Consider the following 17,139-nt stretch of genomic DNA (forward strand, 5'->3'; position numbering starts at 1 on the left):
AAGAGGCTAACATTATTTTACAGTGGCCTGGTGATGTGTCTCTCCTGGCACCTCTGGAGCTCACTGGGTTAGCCATTTGTCTGTGTCCCCAACATGTCCCACACACCCACTCACCCAAACCAGTAGCTTGAAATGAGATTCACTTGGCTGCATAATTTCTCAGTTCTGCTTAGCTGTGATTAATTGGCTAAATGTTTTTTTTTATGGAGAGGACCTACCATCTCACACATTCCTTCTGTACCTCACACAGCCTTCACACACACACTGTTAAAACAGCAAAGAGGCAACAAGGTCCAAACCGCGACAGCCATGTCTTGAGTCAAGCCTGTCTAACACGGCGTATCATTTAAGACTCTTTTGCAATTAGCTCCCTTGGTGAAATTATTTAGAGAGCTGTCATTAAATGGCTATCAAGGAAACGGACACCATGCAGAGAAATGGCCTTTAGATCAATACGCACAGAACCCTGAAAGACCCCGGGAGCAGGCTATTAGGGAGACGTGTTCTATGCAGAAGTCTTCCCTGTCAGATGGGACTGAAGCCTTTCGACCCCCATCAATAAAACATCAATGAGATCCATTCATCTTTCCTCTATAAAAGCACATGCATGAACTGTAATTGTAATACATTAGTGAAAGTATAATTATATACATAAACATATGTTCATATATAGGCTATACTGTATATTAACTTTCACTATTTATATCTTTATTATAACCATCAACTAGCTAAGTGACTAAAAAGGTCATTTTTGTGGACTGTACAGTAAGTCCAAAGATTCTATGTAAAAATGAAAGGGCACATGGAGAACATTTTCTTTTGTGAAAGCAAAATTATTCAGTTCATTGTTCATCTGACAGATCTGTTTTACAGTAAAAGGCGAGAAGAGATGTGTTTGAATTATTTAGCAGACAAATAAGCAATCTGTGTAGAGAGATGTGGCTCTAGATGGTAAATGGAACAGAGGCACTGTGTTGAGGAGTCTGTGACGTCTTTCATTCCCCTCTGTCTTTCAATGTCCGTTTCCCCCCTCCTCTCATCTTGGCCCTGGCCTACTTGTCTCTCGAGCCTAATCTGTCTCTCTGCTGAGCGCCCTCTTTGCTTTATAGACCTCCAACACCCTCAACTTCCCCCACTTTGTACATCCTCCATTCTCTCCCTCTCTTCTTGTCTCCCTAATTGATGGGTGAACACTTTGGAGTAGCCCTCCTTCCATCTCTCCCAATGTTTCCATGATCCTGAAGGGGCTCTTTCTCTCAGCTGCCCATCTCCTCCACCTCCTCTTTCACTCCTCTGTTCATTATTCATTAAGTTTCCCTTTGGACCCAGAGAGAACGAGAGCAGCAGAAAACGAATTCAGAGGCGGACTCCACAGCTAGCCCTAGGGTACCTGTGTGTGCGCGCGCGCGTGTGGTGTGCGTGTTGGCACCGGCACTCATTCGAGGGCTTGAAATTGTCCGTGCACGATTGTTAAAAGGACACAGAGAGACGTTGAGAAACAGAAAGTGTGGCAGGAAGAATAAAGATGTGTGAGGTGATAGAGGAAGAGAGAAGGAGAGGGAAAGCGAGCTAGAGAGAGAGAGAGAGAGAGAGAGAGAGAGAGAGAGAGAGAGAGAGAGAGAGAGAGAGAGAGAGAGAGAGAGAGAGAGAGAGAGAGAAGAGAGAGAGAGAGAGAGAGAGAGAGAGAGAGAGAGAGAGAGGGGGGGGGGAAGGTAGTGTGGAGACTAAGAGGCTGGTGGAAGCCTGACAGACATGAATTGAACTCCAAACTGACCAATCACGGCTCAGCTTCTCCTTGAGCTGCTGCAGTCGGAGAGCCGTAGCCGGGCAGGATTGGAGGATGGCTCGTCAAGCGCTCACACTCACTTGTTCCACGGCGCACACACGCCAGAGTGAGAGAGAGAGAGAGAGAGAAAGAGAGAGAGAGAGCGCGAGAGAGAGAGTAGGCTCTCCTCCAGCTAAGCTCTAAGCCCTAGAGAGACTGAGGAGGTAGAAAGAGAGTGAAGAAATGAGGAATGCATTGAAGGTCCTACAGCGTCTTCATAGAGCAAGAGCTGTCATGAGTGGTAATGAAGAGATTCCCAGCAGGTATGGAAGACAAATTTAACTTTCACTAAGGCTGCCGGTTTTGTACTGTTCAAAGTGTGTGAGTGAGAGCTTGTAGGTGTGCGTGTGCACTGTGTACATCCTGGTGAGTGTTTGTGAGCGCGTCGTTAGTGAGTCTTGTCAGTGCGAGGCTGCGAGCACGTGAGTTTTTCAATCTCGCTCGTGCAAATGTGTATATTAAGTGACGATAAAGGAGAGTGAGAGACGGAAGCACAGGAGAGGTGTGAAGAGGGGGCTTCATCTCCGGAGTCCTTTTTGGGGATAACGAGTTCTCCTGCAGCTTTTCCTGGCTTCTTCTGTCTCTCCCATGGCGAGCGGTCCATAAGCCTGGGTAGAGTTATGGATCGCTGGCGAGGAGGGGGGTGTTATCTGATCTGCTCTGATGCATGAGCTCCGCTCCTATGAGCCTACACAGAAATATACATGTGCTGCAAGGAAACAGGAGTCCACTCATCGATTTCAGCCTTTTATTAGAGGTCTTTCTCCACGTCCGATTCCATAACTTAACTGAGGTACGAAGGGTCTGATCAGAAAGACGTGACCCTGGAGACATTCGCCATTGAAGATAAATGTTTTCAGTCTGCTTAGCAATATTAGACCCATAGAATGTTTAGTATGCTGCTCTGAAAATACATCTGAGGCCACTCTGACACCATTTTGATTCGAAAGCATGTAGCATAGCAATGTTTGAGTTAATATTAACAAATGTTTTATTGCTGTGGGTTACAATTGACTGTTCCCCTAAGTTGATTTATTTGAGGGGTATGGTGAAGTTGGTCATTTTTGGCCCTTTGGACAAGGGGAGTAAGCAGAAGGGTTAAAGAGCATCTTTCTCAACATCATGCCAATGTATACTGGGGCTGAAGTTTCAATATCAGCTGTTGGGATTTTTGTAATACATTTTTTTCTACAAAGGTTTTTTTCACTCTTACTGAAAAAAAGAGCATCTGTCTGCCAGAATTGAGGCACTCTATATTTATCACAACTCATGAACAACAATCTCTCAATTCTAGACAGTTTTTTAAGCATTTCTTTAGGAATATAATGTCCCAATTGTCTCAACATGCACAGTCAATTCCTTCTCACTACAACCATGGACATTCAAGGAACAATAGTATGTGACCTATCATGTCCCCACTTTAGTTTAGAAGATTTTAGACCTTTTTTAACAGAAAACAAAACCATGGGAAATGGTGGAGGCTCTTGCAGGAGGCTAAAATGGCTTTTAATTCTTCTGCCGGCTCTGCAGAGACTGTCTCTGTGTGTTCATACTGTTCTTGCTTGTGTGTGTATGTTCATACTGTGTGTGTGCGTGTGGGTGTGTGTGCGCAACTAATGAAGAACTAGGCTTCCTATTAGTTGTACTGGATATGCAGAGGTGTTTGTTCTCACCAAAGGATATACTGTAAATATATAAATCCACAGAACATAATATTTATAACAGAATCAGATGGTCATGCAGTTGATCTGTCACCAAGCAGTAGTCTGTGAGCGAGGATATTGTACATACTGACTTATGTCCAGACTCATAACAGCCACATACAATCTCACTAAGTTGACATGTCAGGATTTATATCTACTGTGAAAGTACCATTTAACAATGTCATTAGGACACTGTGGGCGTAGCCAGCTGTCTCTCATTCCCTACCATAGAACATAACTCACAGAAGCACACAAGGATGTGCTAGGTTCCACTATGTTCTATAATATGGACCCTGGAGAAATGGTTCATGCCTAATAGGATACAGCGGTGACATATATTGAAGGCTGGAACACCTATGGGACTGTTAATTGCCATCGTCTCTGAGTGAAGTGGGTGGATGATCAGTGGTTGACTATTCAAAACAAAACAATATTACAACTGAACGATGTTGTCTGGATGTTGTGTTAGAGTTGGTGTGAAGCTCTGGTTTGTACTGTATGTGGCTAAATGCACTGCAACGTCCGACAAGGATTAAGTTCACCTACAGTATTGTTTTTGGAGAGCCAGCTTTGAGTTGGTAAACAGCAGGACTGAACAGCGGTAGCAATTTCTCCATCTCCTTTCTTCTTTTCACTTGAATTGATCAAATTCTAAAAGTTGTGGAAGTTCTGAGCGAGAAGGGCAGAAAAATACTAAGAACTGCAACCAGCAATGATAAAGCTGTACATAGCATTCATCCATTTCCATTGAGACTGGGAATGAACTCTTCAGATGAGTTTACACAAGCCTGTCAAGTGAGGAAGCAGGAGGGCACCAGCCCTCCTGTTTTTACACTAAACTGTCTTTTTCAACCTAAATATTTTCAGAATTGGATCTGTTTGAAGTAAAACTCAGATATGAGTTGATTCTAAAATTGAAAAGAAACGGTGAAAAATGATTTACAGAAGATTTCTATAACTTGCTATTTTTGGACATTAAGATTTGTCTCCTTGTTCTTTAGTAATTTACAAAATGCCCATGCATGGGGGACCTTTTTAAATGTCTGTATTGATCTATTAGAGGCATCAACCTTGTAAATAAAATAAAATTTAAAAAGAATTATTAAAAACCGTCAATATTGAGAGATTGCCTCCCTCTTCTTTCTCACCCATTCACACACAAAAAAGATGAAGTCTTGGCAGACACGTTTCTGCCAATCAGAACTCTGAACAACACTCATGTTTATACTGTGACAGTTGACATTAATAGATTTAATCAACCACCTTCCTACCCCATCCCCAGTAAATGTGTCATTAGAAACATTTGAATGACCTTTTGTGTACATATCTAGATTTTGGATGCATTTCTTGAGACACACAACCTATTCTGGATCCTCTGAAGTTTCAGTATGGTCGTGTCCGTTGGTTCTGCACACCCTAACCCTACGCCATGAGCAGTCGCTTAATTAACCACACAGTAACAAATAACAAAGTGGCCTTGAATAGTGTGGAGACTGAGATAACAGTACATGTGATTGGTTTGGATTGGGACGCCACAGGATATGAGCCTAACTTTTTGGTAGTATATTTATGGCTGTTTCCCCCATCTTACGTAATACAAACACATGTTAGAGCAAAGAGTGAGACATTGTGCTGTACACCCTCCTGTATGGCTTACATGCTAGATGATGTGATTCCTGGGAAAGCACAACTTACAGTCCTTATTTCTCGTTTTGACTTATGTTTAGACACAAGGCACTACACTGAGGCATCCACTGTGGTATCATGTCAGGTCCTTGCCTCAGACAGCCATGAACCCAATATGAAATGGCAGACTAATTCTCCCAATTAGCCAGCTAAAGGTCACTGAAGGCGCTGTGTAATCATGGCGGTTGCTGTCTAAGATGCAGAACTACAGAACAGTGGAAGGAAAATGGCAGCATAGTTGTATGATGGAACAAATCTTATAGTCTCCAACACGCATCATAGTTGTGCTTGTCAAATAACCTTCAAAGATTTATAAAAACATTTGAAGAAGAAGAAACTTGTATTGGTTATGCAGTGGGACATACACGTCCTGCAGGGTGCAACGAGACATACACACTCGGGTTTGTTTTACTATCCTAGCGAGGAACACCCATTCACTCCCATTCAAAATGATGTCATCCCTAACCCCTAACCTTAAACCGTAATGCAATGAGCCTAGTCTGACCCTAAACCCCCTAGAAACAGAAATTGAGTTGCAGGGCCCAAGGAAATGTCCATAACAATATATTATTTTTCTTAGTTTACTATCCTAGTCAGTTGGGGAGTGGTGAGGCAATCAGGCTAGTAATCCAAAGATTGCCAGTTCGATTCCCGGTCATGCCAACTGACGTTGTGTCCTTGGGCAAGGCACTTTACCATACTTGCCTTGGGGGAATGTCCCTGTACTTACTGTAAGTTGCTCTGGATAAGAGCGTCTGCTAAATGATTAAGTGTAAAAAATGTATCCTTGAGGGGACTTCTGGTCCACGATTACATTTTTTCCTCTGCATTTTCCCATGCTGTAGTCCTTCTTCAGAGCCAGGAGCAGTGAACAGCCACGTCAAGGCAACTAAGAAACCAGTCCAAGTGCTCATCTCATGCCTGGCTAGGGGGTCGGGGGAGAGCAATCTGTTCTGCTCCCTTTTCAAGGGGTTCTTTTTGTGGTGGAAACCCTTTTGAACACAGGTTGAACATGGAAATTGGTTATAGGAAGGCCCAGGACATAGCCTGAGCACCAAAGAGTGCTCCAGAAGGAATCAAACCCAGGACTTTCTTGCTGTGAGGCAACAGCCTCATTGCCCTGTGCTACCGTGCGACCTAAGGAATTCAGTGGAGTTACTCTGGTATAAATGTGATGCCTACTTTGCGTTTCAAGCAATATTAGAAGACAGAACAAATATCAGTTATTGTTTTGATGGGTTTGAAATGTGTGTACTTTATGTAAAAAAACTGAATGCGTTGGCAGACAAAAGTACAAAATAAAGAAATAGGGGGAATAATTGGCAATATGCTGCATGAATATTTCATGAGGCATTAGGGGAATGGATTTCCCTCTCTTCTTCATCTCTGGTTTGAGAGTGTTTGCTCAGACCTCTTTTCCTTTTTAAAGTGCTGTTAAGAGGCACCGATCATTATGTAATCTTTGTGCGTTTCTGCTGGGCACCCGTGGGATGCCTGCCAGTATTTTATTTTATTTTATTTCTTATCTCTGACGATATACAGTATGTCTCATGGATACATTCAGAAGGAGACACCTTTCACACCTGTGAGTTCATCCACTGTAGGTTCCTTCTTATCCCACCTTCCCTTCAGCTCTCCTCTACGTGAGGTTGAAGGAGAAACAGTCAACAGCTGTCTTTACCCAGTAAGATGTCTGCCGCTTTTGCAGACACTATGTTTTTCAAGAATATAGCTGAGTAGACCGAGTAGTCTGTTCGGCAATGATGCAAAGATGCATCATGTGGCATGAGTCATAAATTCAACTAACAGGCTAGCCAGTCACTCAATCACTCAATCCCCCAATCATTCAGTCACTCAGTCACTCAGTCACTCACTGACTCACTCAGTCACTCACTGACTCACTCGCCACTTTTGGAGTGGAGCAGAGGAACCTTGATGTGTTCCACCAATAAAACATCAGTGTGCCGAGCACCTAGCTGTCAGCCCGTCCGCGCCCCTTCACGTGCAATGCAGAGGCGAGGGAATGTGAGACAGATGCTAATGAGGCAGTGCCAACGCCCGTCAGAGAGGGGCAGGGGGGGATCGGGGGGGGGGGGGGGGGGGTGTTGGAATCGTAGACAATTTGCAGATCTAAACTGAATGTGGGAGCCACCACACATACACACACACACAGTCTTGCTTACCTCACCCGCTATCCTCCACACAACTAATGTATCTCTGCTGACCACTCAACACTGGTACTGCCTTTGTCAGGCAGCCAATGAGCGGAGGCATACTTGTCTGTGGAGACCCCCCCCATGCACACATACATCTTTTCTGGACACTTCAAAAGAGGAGCAGGGGTTGGTTGGGGGATGGAGGGACTGTGAAACCTTACACCTCTTGTACTCGCCTCCGCACTCATTCTCTCTCACTAGGGAATCCACCTGGCGGCGTGTATGAAATGCTAATGTAGATGGCCCTGGCACAGCTTTGAGGATGGATGCAAGGGCCTTTTCTCCTCAGTAAAAGCAAGCTGCTCCGTGTATTTAGCATGTGTAAAATGGTGGAGGATGCCAAACTCCAGTAGCCTTACCCTCTTTTTAAGCTTCCCAGACGTGAAAAGAATTCAACGCTGCAGGTGATATGAATACATTTACCACCCTGTCTTTTCTTCTTCTTCTTCTTCTTCTTCTCTCTCTCTCTCTCTCTCTCTCTCTCTCTCTCTCTCTCTCCCTCTCTATCTCTCTCTCTCTCTCTCTCTCTCTCTCTGTCTCTCTCTCTCTTTCTCTCTCACTCTCACTCTCACTCTTTCTCTTTCTCTTACTCTTTCTCTCTCTCACTCTTTCGGTATTATCAAAGGGATAATCAAGGCATGAAAACAATGCATTGTGTGGTGCAGTATTCCATTAATTGTTTTACAATGTGCCCTGTGTTCTCAGAGACATTGTTTCCTTTTTTCTGTTGACTTTGTTCATTTTGTTTTTCCCCCCTTCCTGACATGCAGCGCACCTGCATAATCATGATGGACTCTTGTCTACATTCTGCAGCAGTACTGCAGTAGGAGTGGAGAGGAAGAGAGGGAAAGGGAGAGACAGAGAGAGAGAGAGAGAGAGAGAGAGAGAGAGAGAGAGAGAGAGAGAGAGAGAGAGAGAGAGAGGGAGAGAGAGAGAGAGAGAGAGAGAGAGAGAGAGAGAGAGAGAGAGAGAGAGAGAGAGAGAGAGAGAGGAGGGTGGGGAGAAAGAAAAAGAGAGATGATGATGAGAGTTGAAAGTAAATAGTGTATTTTTCCCTGCAGTGGCCAGCAGATGGGTGCTGTCTGCATCATCCTGGCTATCCTACTCTGTATGATGTGAAACCAAGAATACAGCCATTAAACACACAACAGATGGGATGTTTCCCATCTTTTACTCTGTTCTCATTAAGAAGCCAAGCCACACATAAGACGGATAAGGAGTGGAAAAGATGTTTTTTCTGATTTACCATCTCTTTCAAAGGTGTCGTTCAACTCGTTTAACTTGGCATATCAACACGACAAAATGCATGCATTAGTGGGGCTTGCACATCTAAGGGCCCTCTCTGCCAAGGAGAGGCAGGAAGTCACTCGTAGAAGACAGGTGATCATGACTGACGCAGGGTTGGGACAGATGGCGTGAAAGAGAGACAGAGCACAAGGCGTTGTTGACTTTGGGAGAGGTGGCAGGCAGGCAGGCAGGCAGGTGTGCGGGCGGGCGGGCATACAGGTGGGTGGGTGCGGGGGTGGTGTGAGGGTAAGTGACGCATGCAGTTCTGCCCGCTTTAGTCAGGGAAAGTAAATTCAGCGACGGGTCTAATTACATCATGGCCTAGTCTGTGTTGAATTAATTACCCACAAGTGTTGGAAGATATTCAGACACCATATTGCGTAGGCCTGCATAGGCCTCTGTATATTTAGATGTGTTTACACTTTGACTAGTTTGATTTACCTTGTTAAAGCAGTCTAAGTCTGCCTTCATTTCTAAAGCTCACACCTCAGTTTCAATCCCTCATGGAAAATTCTTCAGTTGTTATTCCTGTAGGACAGGAAATTTGAACAAACTTGAAGATTTCAAGTTTTATTAGATTTCAATTTCACTCACAACATCCATAGAGAACAGGTTATCCTTTTTTGGATGACGTGAAAGCATTTTCATGGAAACTATGCACCTTGTAAGGAATCAAAACCCTCATTAACAGCAGGTGCTAGGCTGTCAGCTTCCATTAGACTTTAGAGAGATTCAGAAAATATCATTCATGCTGTTGCCAGACACATTCTTGCTGTTATGAAAATGTGTTTATGAATATTCATAATGCGTTTTGATTTTTTTCTTCTTCAGAATACCATTTCTGTGAATCTGGTAGACTTCCAAATCCAATATTTGGAGTTATATCTGAATACAAGTGACACATATATAAGATCAGGAAGTACCCTGTGTTTTTCTTACCTCACACAGACATATGACTATAATTTTAAGAAAAGAATGTATGAAAAAACATTTATTACATAATTGGTTGAATTAAATACAATTTGGCTTTAGATCAACAGGGATGGACATCTCCCAAGTAAATTATGTTTTTGTTCTCTCATCCTAACTGATGTATTTTGAGGTGTGTATCTAAACTTCACCATGGCTCTAAGCCTGACAATTACTGATCTAATACAGTTTATTAAGCCATTTCTAATTTTATGTCAACATTCTGCAGTGACACGTGGAATCTGCCGTAGCACTGGAATTGTATTCTATTATCTGATTAGCAAAAGGCTCTCTCTTTCTTTTTCTCTCTCTCCTTCAATAATCCATCATTCTCTTTGCTTTCCATACACTCTCAGCTCAAGGGGCCTTGACATGAACCTTAGAACTGGGCATATAAATGGGTAAAGAAATGGTTGTGTTATTCCATTTGAGGTTGAAAGGTGAACACTTAAGATCCTCTTTGGTGTGGCTCTCTTTCCCCATTTGGCTCTGAAAATAGAGCAGCCGTACAGTGATGTGTGTTTGATCCAGAGCCCATCACACCTGACTGCTGGTTGACATGGCAGAAGGTTGACACTTTGAAATCGAATGCAGGTGTGCTCTTGGTGGGAGGTGAAAATCCAAGCCATGAACGGCAGTCGGTAGGGTTCTCTCTCTTTCTCTTTCCTCATCCAGTCGCCTTTTCCTTCCTTTCTCTTCATCTCTGACTTACCTGCCGTTGGCCGTCTGCATCATACATTTGCATCATTAAACTCAAAACCGTCAGTCATGTGTGCATCTTTTCCAAGAACACTGAGCATAAACACACTGCATGCAGGCTTCTGAAGCCTACCATCCTAATGACAAAGCCAGCTGCTGCAGATTTCATGGTTTTCTGAGTTTGGTTTTTACTTACAATCAGCATGATAATCAGACAATTAGAGCACTGATTGAAGAGTAACTCAGGAGGTACAATGAGATAGCGGGGGAAATTACGCTCTCACACTAAATCTAATAGGCTACATGCAGTAGGCTACATGCAGGTGGATGAACCAACCTATAAGCATACCATTTTATAAAGGTATTTGATGAGGTCTTGGGACCAATATGTGAGGAGACAGCTAGGGGAATCCCTCGAACATGCTCTAAAACAATAAATAGATCCAGATAAAACTTGGAAGCTAGTTTCTGAGGATGGAGGAAATACATTGCAAACTTTCACTGTGACAGTGCATTGTGCTAGATTTGTTTATAGTTTATATGCATCCGTGATGATGTGAAATCATGTCAGAGATTTGCGATGTGGGATATTTGGTTCACATTACAGTTTTTCTCGATTGGTTACACACATTTTCTGAATGCATACCTCATACTCTCAGAACTCTACACACAAATTAAAAAAACACACGCACAATGGGCAAAACCCCTCACTTCTCCTGCAAAATTAAACTTAACATTCAAAACAATGTTATTTAATTTCAAAATGGTATTTTGTTTTCAAATGACAAACACAAACCATAATATGAATAGACATTTATAAGAACCATTTGAACACTGATGTGCTCAATGTAAAACACTATGATGAATGGAAAACACTTATTCTTCATTCATCATAGTGAGTTAGGCCTTTTTTTGTTCAGTGTTACATTTACTACAGACAGTACATACATACGTGTGTTGTAAAATATTTGAGAATATTGTTTTTATACTCAGAACACAGAAATACACGGTAACAAATATATTTTACATATATGTACACAGTGTACATCCCAACCAACACAAAGTTGCACATACAGTGGTTTACATACAAAACAACCGAATAATTTACTGTATAGTGTATACAGTTACATTATTATTATTTTTCTTTGTATTTGCCGTAATTTTATGGCGTTATTTTCTAGGACCATGTTCATGATTTCAGTTTCCTGTTCAGGAGACAGAAGGCGTTCCCGACCACCTTGTGTTGGTAATCTTTCAGTTCTGCCAAACAAATAGTAAAATACTGTAAATACTGTGTAGGAATACAAAGTAGGAATACATTTTCCAAATACTTGAAACATACTTTATTTTTACAGTCCTACAGAACAGTCCACAGGCAATACTGTACTACTGTACTCATTGAGTACTGTATTGATATGCAGTAGGCCTACTGCAATTTTGTAGTGAGAGTAGATTTCTTACCTATTCTCATTTCGGAAAGTCCCGATGATGGATGCTACAGTGTACCTGCTCAAATTTGGCTGTACTCTTTGCCTAGCCTCCCTCATTGTTAGACCATGGTTGACTACATGGTCAACCAAAGCGGCTCGGATCTCATCAGAGATTATGGTCCTTGGCCTTCCTCATCCTCGTCCTCCCTGTCCTCCTCCTCTTACTCTCACTCCTCTGCCTCTGTTTCCAATGTTGGCATCCATTGCTCAAAAACAGAAAAGGTCACCTGTTGCCCTTTTATTCTAAAGCTCTGATTGCTAATTGTAAAACTGTGTGACAGGTGTTTGCCCATGTGATGAGTCAGTGTGCGTATTTGAATGGCAGTGTGTTCTTTGTGAAAACAAAAGATTTTCTTCAAGAAAATTGTGCCAATTGTGTGTAGTGTTTTGAAAAAAGTGTGTGTTAGAACTGCAATTTGAGTGTAAAGCAGGAATTGTGCTTGTAGTTTAGCACAATTGGTTCATGGGGTTGGTGCATGAGTTACATGTTGTGGTCATTGTGTCTGAAGTACCAGTATTTGTGTGTAAACAATTGAGAAAAACTGTAATAGCCCTGCCCTAATCCCCATTGCTACTGAGTAGGTTTGCCTCTGAGTGACAAGAGTGGCACCAGGAAGTACTCCCAATAACCCATCCCAGTTGCAGCACATTCTCCTAAACTACAGCTGAGCGGCATCATTTGCATTTGGAGATTTCTGAAACATGGGGATTAGTCAAGGACTCCGAGCATTATTTTAATCCATATATTTTTAAAGGGATTCTGTGATTATCCTCCACAGAGTGTGTGACGGTTGTGACTGCATTAAAACCTAATTCCAGCATTTTCACAAGTTGTCAGATTACATTGTAGGTGATAAAACGCTAAGCAGTTGCCTTTGATGTCTGTCAGTCTCCATATCCCATGTACACTTCAAACATGTATTTTTCATTATTCTTACAATAATCTCAGTAAAAGCCCTAGTTGTACAGGAATACTTAGTGAATAATAGATTTATGCTTTTGTCAAATGGAACAGTGGTAAGGTTGCTGTCAATACTTACTTATTTTGTAGAGGATGAACACAGAGATGCATATTTGTCAAGTACAAAGGCATCAATTCAGTTAATCTTCAGCAACAGCAGCAGTTACGTATTTTGACCTGCACAAAGGACATTCCTGTAAAAAGAACTTGTCTGTGCAAGGGCGCTAAGCATTTATTCAACAAATGCAACTGTGGGCGTTCTGTAATGTAAAGCTTCTGTGTAGAACTTAGTATAGTCTACTACACTGGATGTATTATCATCAGGAATTAGATGTAGGCCTTAACAAGAGGAAATGTAATTGTACAGATCAATATAATAGAAAGATATTTTGAGGAGAAGTTTCTTTATAGACAAGCAACAAGTGTGTACAAATCCACATTGTACAGCAGCCTAATTGGCCATTTAGTAAAAGTATATTTCGATTTATCCAATCGATGGTTCTAGCTTGGATACGATACACTTTGTATGTCCTGTATTTTCTGTTTTTTTAACCAAGGAACTACAGAAACTAATGATTTCCGAATGTCACTGGCATGTCTTTCAATATTTTCACTTTGGACAGCCCTGTGTTGTCCATTAACAGGGATCCAACTTCTTTGGGGGATATTGTTTACCTTATTTGCCGCCTCACCACCTAGCCACAGACAAGCTTTGAATAACTAAACTACTTGTTACATTCAAAGTTGTTTTATCTCACCTTTGCTGTAGGTGAGGAGAGGAATGCTAAGCAGTTACTTTCTTAATTTATAGTATTTGTGTTATATTTTTACTTTGGCCTCTGTGTTATGAATTTTTATGGGTTTCAATTTATTTGGAAGAATTTTGGGTACATGTAACTCGAACCTGCATAATATTAATGTTGAGTTTCTCTCTCTCTCTCTCTCTCTCTCTCTCTCTCTCTCTCTCTCTCTCTCTCTCTCTCTCTCTCTCTCTCTCTCTCTCTTTCTGTCTTTTTCTATTTGCTCTTTTTTAGGACATACATAATGGTGTACGAAGTCCTCTACCGTCTCTGCTAAAACTGTCTCTAAGTCTTCATTTACCTGCTGTTTCATCAAGGCCTTGGATGTTCAACCACAATGTAAATAGACACGGACAGTTTCCCTGCATCAACACCTGTAGGCCATGAGCCCTAGAACATCAATCAGGACCACGTCTTTTTCAGTTGGGATTTAGCCGTGCCGCCATCCCAGACCGGTCTTCGACGCTGCGGCGGTGGCCAGTGGTGGTGGTGGAGGCGGTGGAGGAAGGACCTTCATGCACCCAGACGAAGGGATTTACTTACAAACACCCACTCCGCCATGAGGCTATCCACCACCGCCTGTCTCTGTCCCTTCCTGATGTGCCTCTGCTTTATTCAGAGGTTCTCTGGGGCTAGCCACCTCTCCAGCTCCGCCAAGGTACCGGCCAGGAACCACACCAAACTAGCCAATGGCGAGACAGAGGTGCACCACAGGCCTAAACGGGGCTGGATCTGGAACCAATTCTTTGTTTTAGAAGAACACATAGGACCGGATGCTCAATATGTGGGAAAGGTATTTATTGTCTCTTTACTTTGTGTCTCCCTCTTAGTTCAGATGGTAAGCTGTTGATGCCAGAAACCATCTCTAGCTATTCCTGTTTTTCCCCTCCTCTTCCCCCATGTTGGGTGGAAACGTGTTATTATGGCAGGGACAGGTTTGTTTGTGGAGGGGATTGCATGTTTGTAGTCCAGGTGTTTTCATTCTGTCTACTGATGTGGAAATAAAAATCTCGCTCTTGTTTGTTATTTCACAAAGAAGACGTTTGGCCAGATTACTTCTCATGACAACTCGCAATGTTTTATTCAGGTTAATTAAGGACTCCCATCCAACGCTTAGCACTTTAACTCTAGAAGAGGCACTGGAGAATTGTATTCTTTTCTGAATAGCTTTCCACATCAAACTCTTGAAACCTAAAACAAGACTCCCAGCTCTCGGTAGGGGATAAGGCTTTGTAGCAAATTGGACAATAGTCTACGTGAGTCCTAGGATGTCAGGTTGGATTACTGATGAAATATGTCATGAATCTATTACCTTTGAGCTCTGAGCTGTCAGAGTGATTGATGTCATATAGAGCAAGTGTAGCTGGAGATAGCCGGGGTCTCTCTCTCGTTCTCAGAGGGTGAGAGCATGTCCCAGCAGGTTGAGTCTGTGATGGCAGTGACTTGAGTTTGTCGTTAGTTCCCACAATAAGCCACAGGAAACTGGTTAAGTCCGCTGCTTGCAGATTGCCATGCTGTCCCGTTATCTCCTGCTACGTGGAAATGTGTTTCTCCACTGCAGTGATCATTATTCTAGGCACTCAGGCACAGGATAATCCCCTGCAACTGCACTCAGAGAGAAAGAGAACGAGGAAGGCGGATCACTTCTCTGACTGCACACGTGTCTGTATTTCAACAAGCGCATGATGAGAAATTAGACAGAAAAGAAAACTGATAGGGAGGTGGAAAGAGAGTGTGAAAACCAAACACTAGAAATTGGATACCCCAAAAAATATATGACCAGAAACATATAGGTTACTGTACCATGACAGCTGAGCACGGCATTGGGTATTTGTACGACAGAGTTGCCTTGTTGACAGTGCAGAGAAAAACATATTGTCAAAGGTGTTAATCATCGATGAAAACATGGCGTCGGTCACGTTAGATGCATGAGCAAATGTAAAAAATCCCAAGGTGCCACCAGAAACAGTCTTTGAGCATTAACATTGCATTGTAGCTGAAGTGGTACAAGGGTATTAGTGAAGGGATTCAGAGCTAGAGAGCATTCTTCTATAATGGCAGTTTATCAGACCGTTAATTGCATGAAAGACTAATTACTTTCACGGATTATATCAACATTAAATTCAGCCGCAGTGCTGCTTTGAAGTCAGTGATTGGCTGGCTGGCTGGTTGATTCTGGCACATTAAAATAGTCCTGGCTAGCTCCTTGACTGCATTCTCTTCTCCGTCTGTACTTTCAGGGTAGATGTGGGAAGGGCTGGTTGTGGCAGGGGGCATGAAAGTGGCAGCAAAGTAAATACAAACAGATAATCCGCAGGACGATAATGATGCAGCACTAAGAAGCAACGTACACATTATTAAGGAATCAATTTAACACACATGTTTGGAAGAAGATGAAGTCTCCAGATGTTTTGCTTTAAACATTTAATTACGTGGGCTGGGTATTACTGTGCCACGTCCTATTGTGGCCAGGAGATGGAATGACCCTTAATTAAGCTCAGACATAGGAGGATTAATTCTTTCACACATTGTTTCCATCATGTTGCTTGATTAAAAACTGTAGACCCAAGCAAGCGGCAAAATACTATTCCCCTTTAGGGATTGGCAAACCCTTTCATATGTTGATTCTTCTAGAATTTTCACTGAACCAGAAACACATCTCCACTTACAACATGAAGGACTGTAAAAGCGCATCATAGTTTCCTTAAGGTCAAGCCTTGTGTAAACTACAGTAACCACATGGGAAGCATGACGGCCATTGGCCCACGTGATGTTGCCCCCCACCCACAAACATCCTCTGTTCAAACACAGAAGTGGACGTGGAAAGGACCAAAAAACTCACCGGAGGAGGGCCAGCTTGTCAAACGTGTTTTTAATCCCCCTAGAGGTGTCCCACATAATCCCCAGTGACAACCCTCTGGGAGCCCAGGCATTTGGGAAATGGCAGGTTTGTGTGTGAGTGAGAGGCAAATTCTGAGCCAGTGACAGGCCTTGTGGAGATAGTCTCACTTCCAGACAGGAGACGACACACTGGGCTTGATGGGCGGTGTTGATGTCTGCGTGTCACTCATGGGTGACATGCGAGGCTGGTCAATTTCTAGCTTTCAGTCATGACAAAGACATTGCCTGTGCAGTGGAGCTAGCCTGCTGGTATGGATGGTCAACTTCATGAAGTGTTGACAACATTCTCGTTAGTGTGAGGTTGGTACTGGGGAAATGATCATGACTATGGACATGTTCTATGAAGGATCTATTCAGATGCTCTAAATCTGGCTTTTTTTTAGAATGAGCTTTATCCTCCAGAGACCCGTGTCATGGTTTTCTACCTAATTTGGAAAATGGCACCAAGTTTCTACAACACAAATAACAAGTTTCCAAGCATGTAACAATAATTCAGACCATGACAATTGCCTTTAATTAACCTGGGAAAGTGTTGTGGACGATGTCTGACAGATCGGGTGCTTCAAAATAAGAGGAATCGCCCCCATGCATGTCTTACTTTA

The 17,139-nt window shown here is 42.6% G+C and overlaps 1 protein-coding gene across 2 annotated transcripts in view; it reads left to right on the top strand.

Moving 5' to 3' along the window:
* The window catches only part of LOC134035142 (cadherin-18), a 92,844-nt gene that overhangs the window by 38,875 nt on the left and 36,830 nt on the right, over positions 1 to 17,139 (top strand). Inside the window, exons 1-2 of one of the 2 annotated variants that reach the window (XM_062480000.1) lie at positions 1,926 to 2,088; positions 13,871 to 14,429. In XM_062480000.1, coding sequence (XP_062335984.1) covers positions 14,196 to 14,429 — 234 coding nt within the window. In that variant the 5' untranslated portion in view covers positions 1,926 to 2,088; positions 13,871 to 14,195. Of the gene's footprint in view, positions 1 to 1,925; positions 2,089 to 13,870; positions 14,430 to 17,139 lie in introns of those variants that run through there. The other variant, XM_062480002.1, reaches the window with a different exon arrangement.

Source organism: Osmerus eperlanus, chromosome 15 (assembly GCF_963692335.1).
Source record: "Osmerus eperlanus chromosome 15, fOsmEpe2.1, whole genome shotgun sequence".
Lineage (NCBI taxonomy): Eukaryota > Metazoa > Chordata > Actinopteri > Osmeriformes > Osmeridae > Osmerus > Osmerus eperlanus.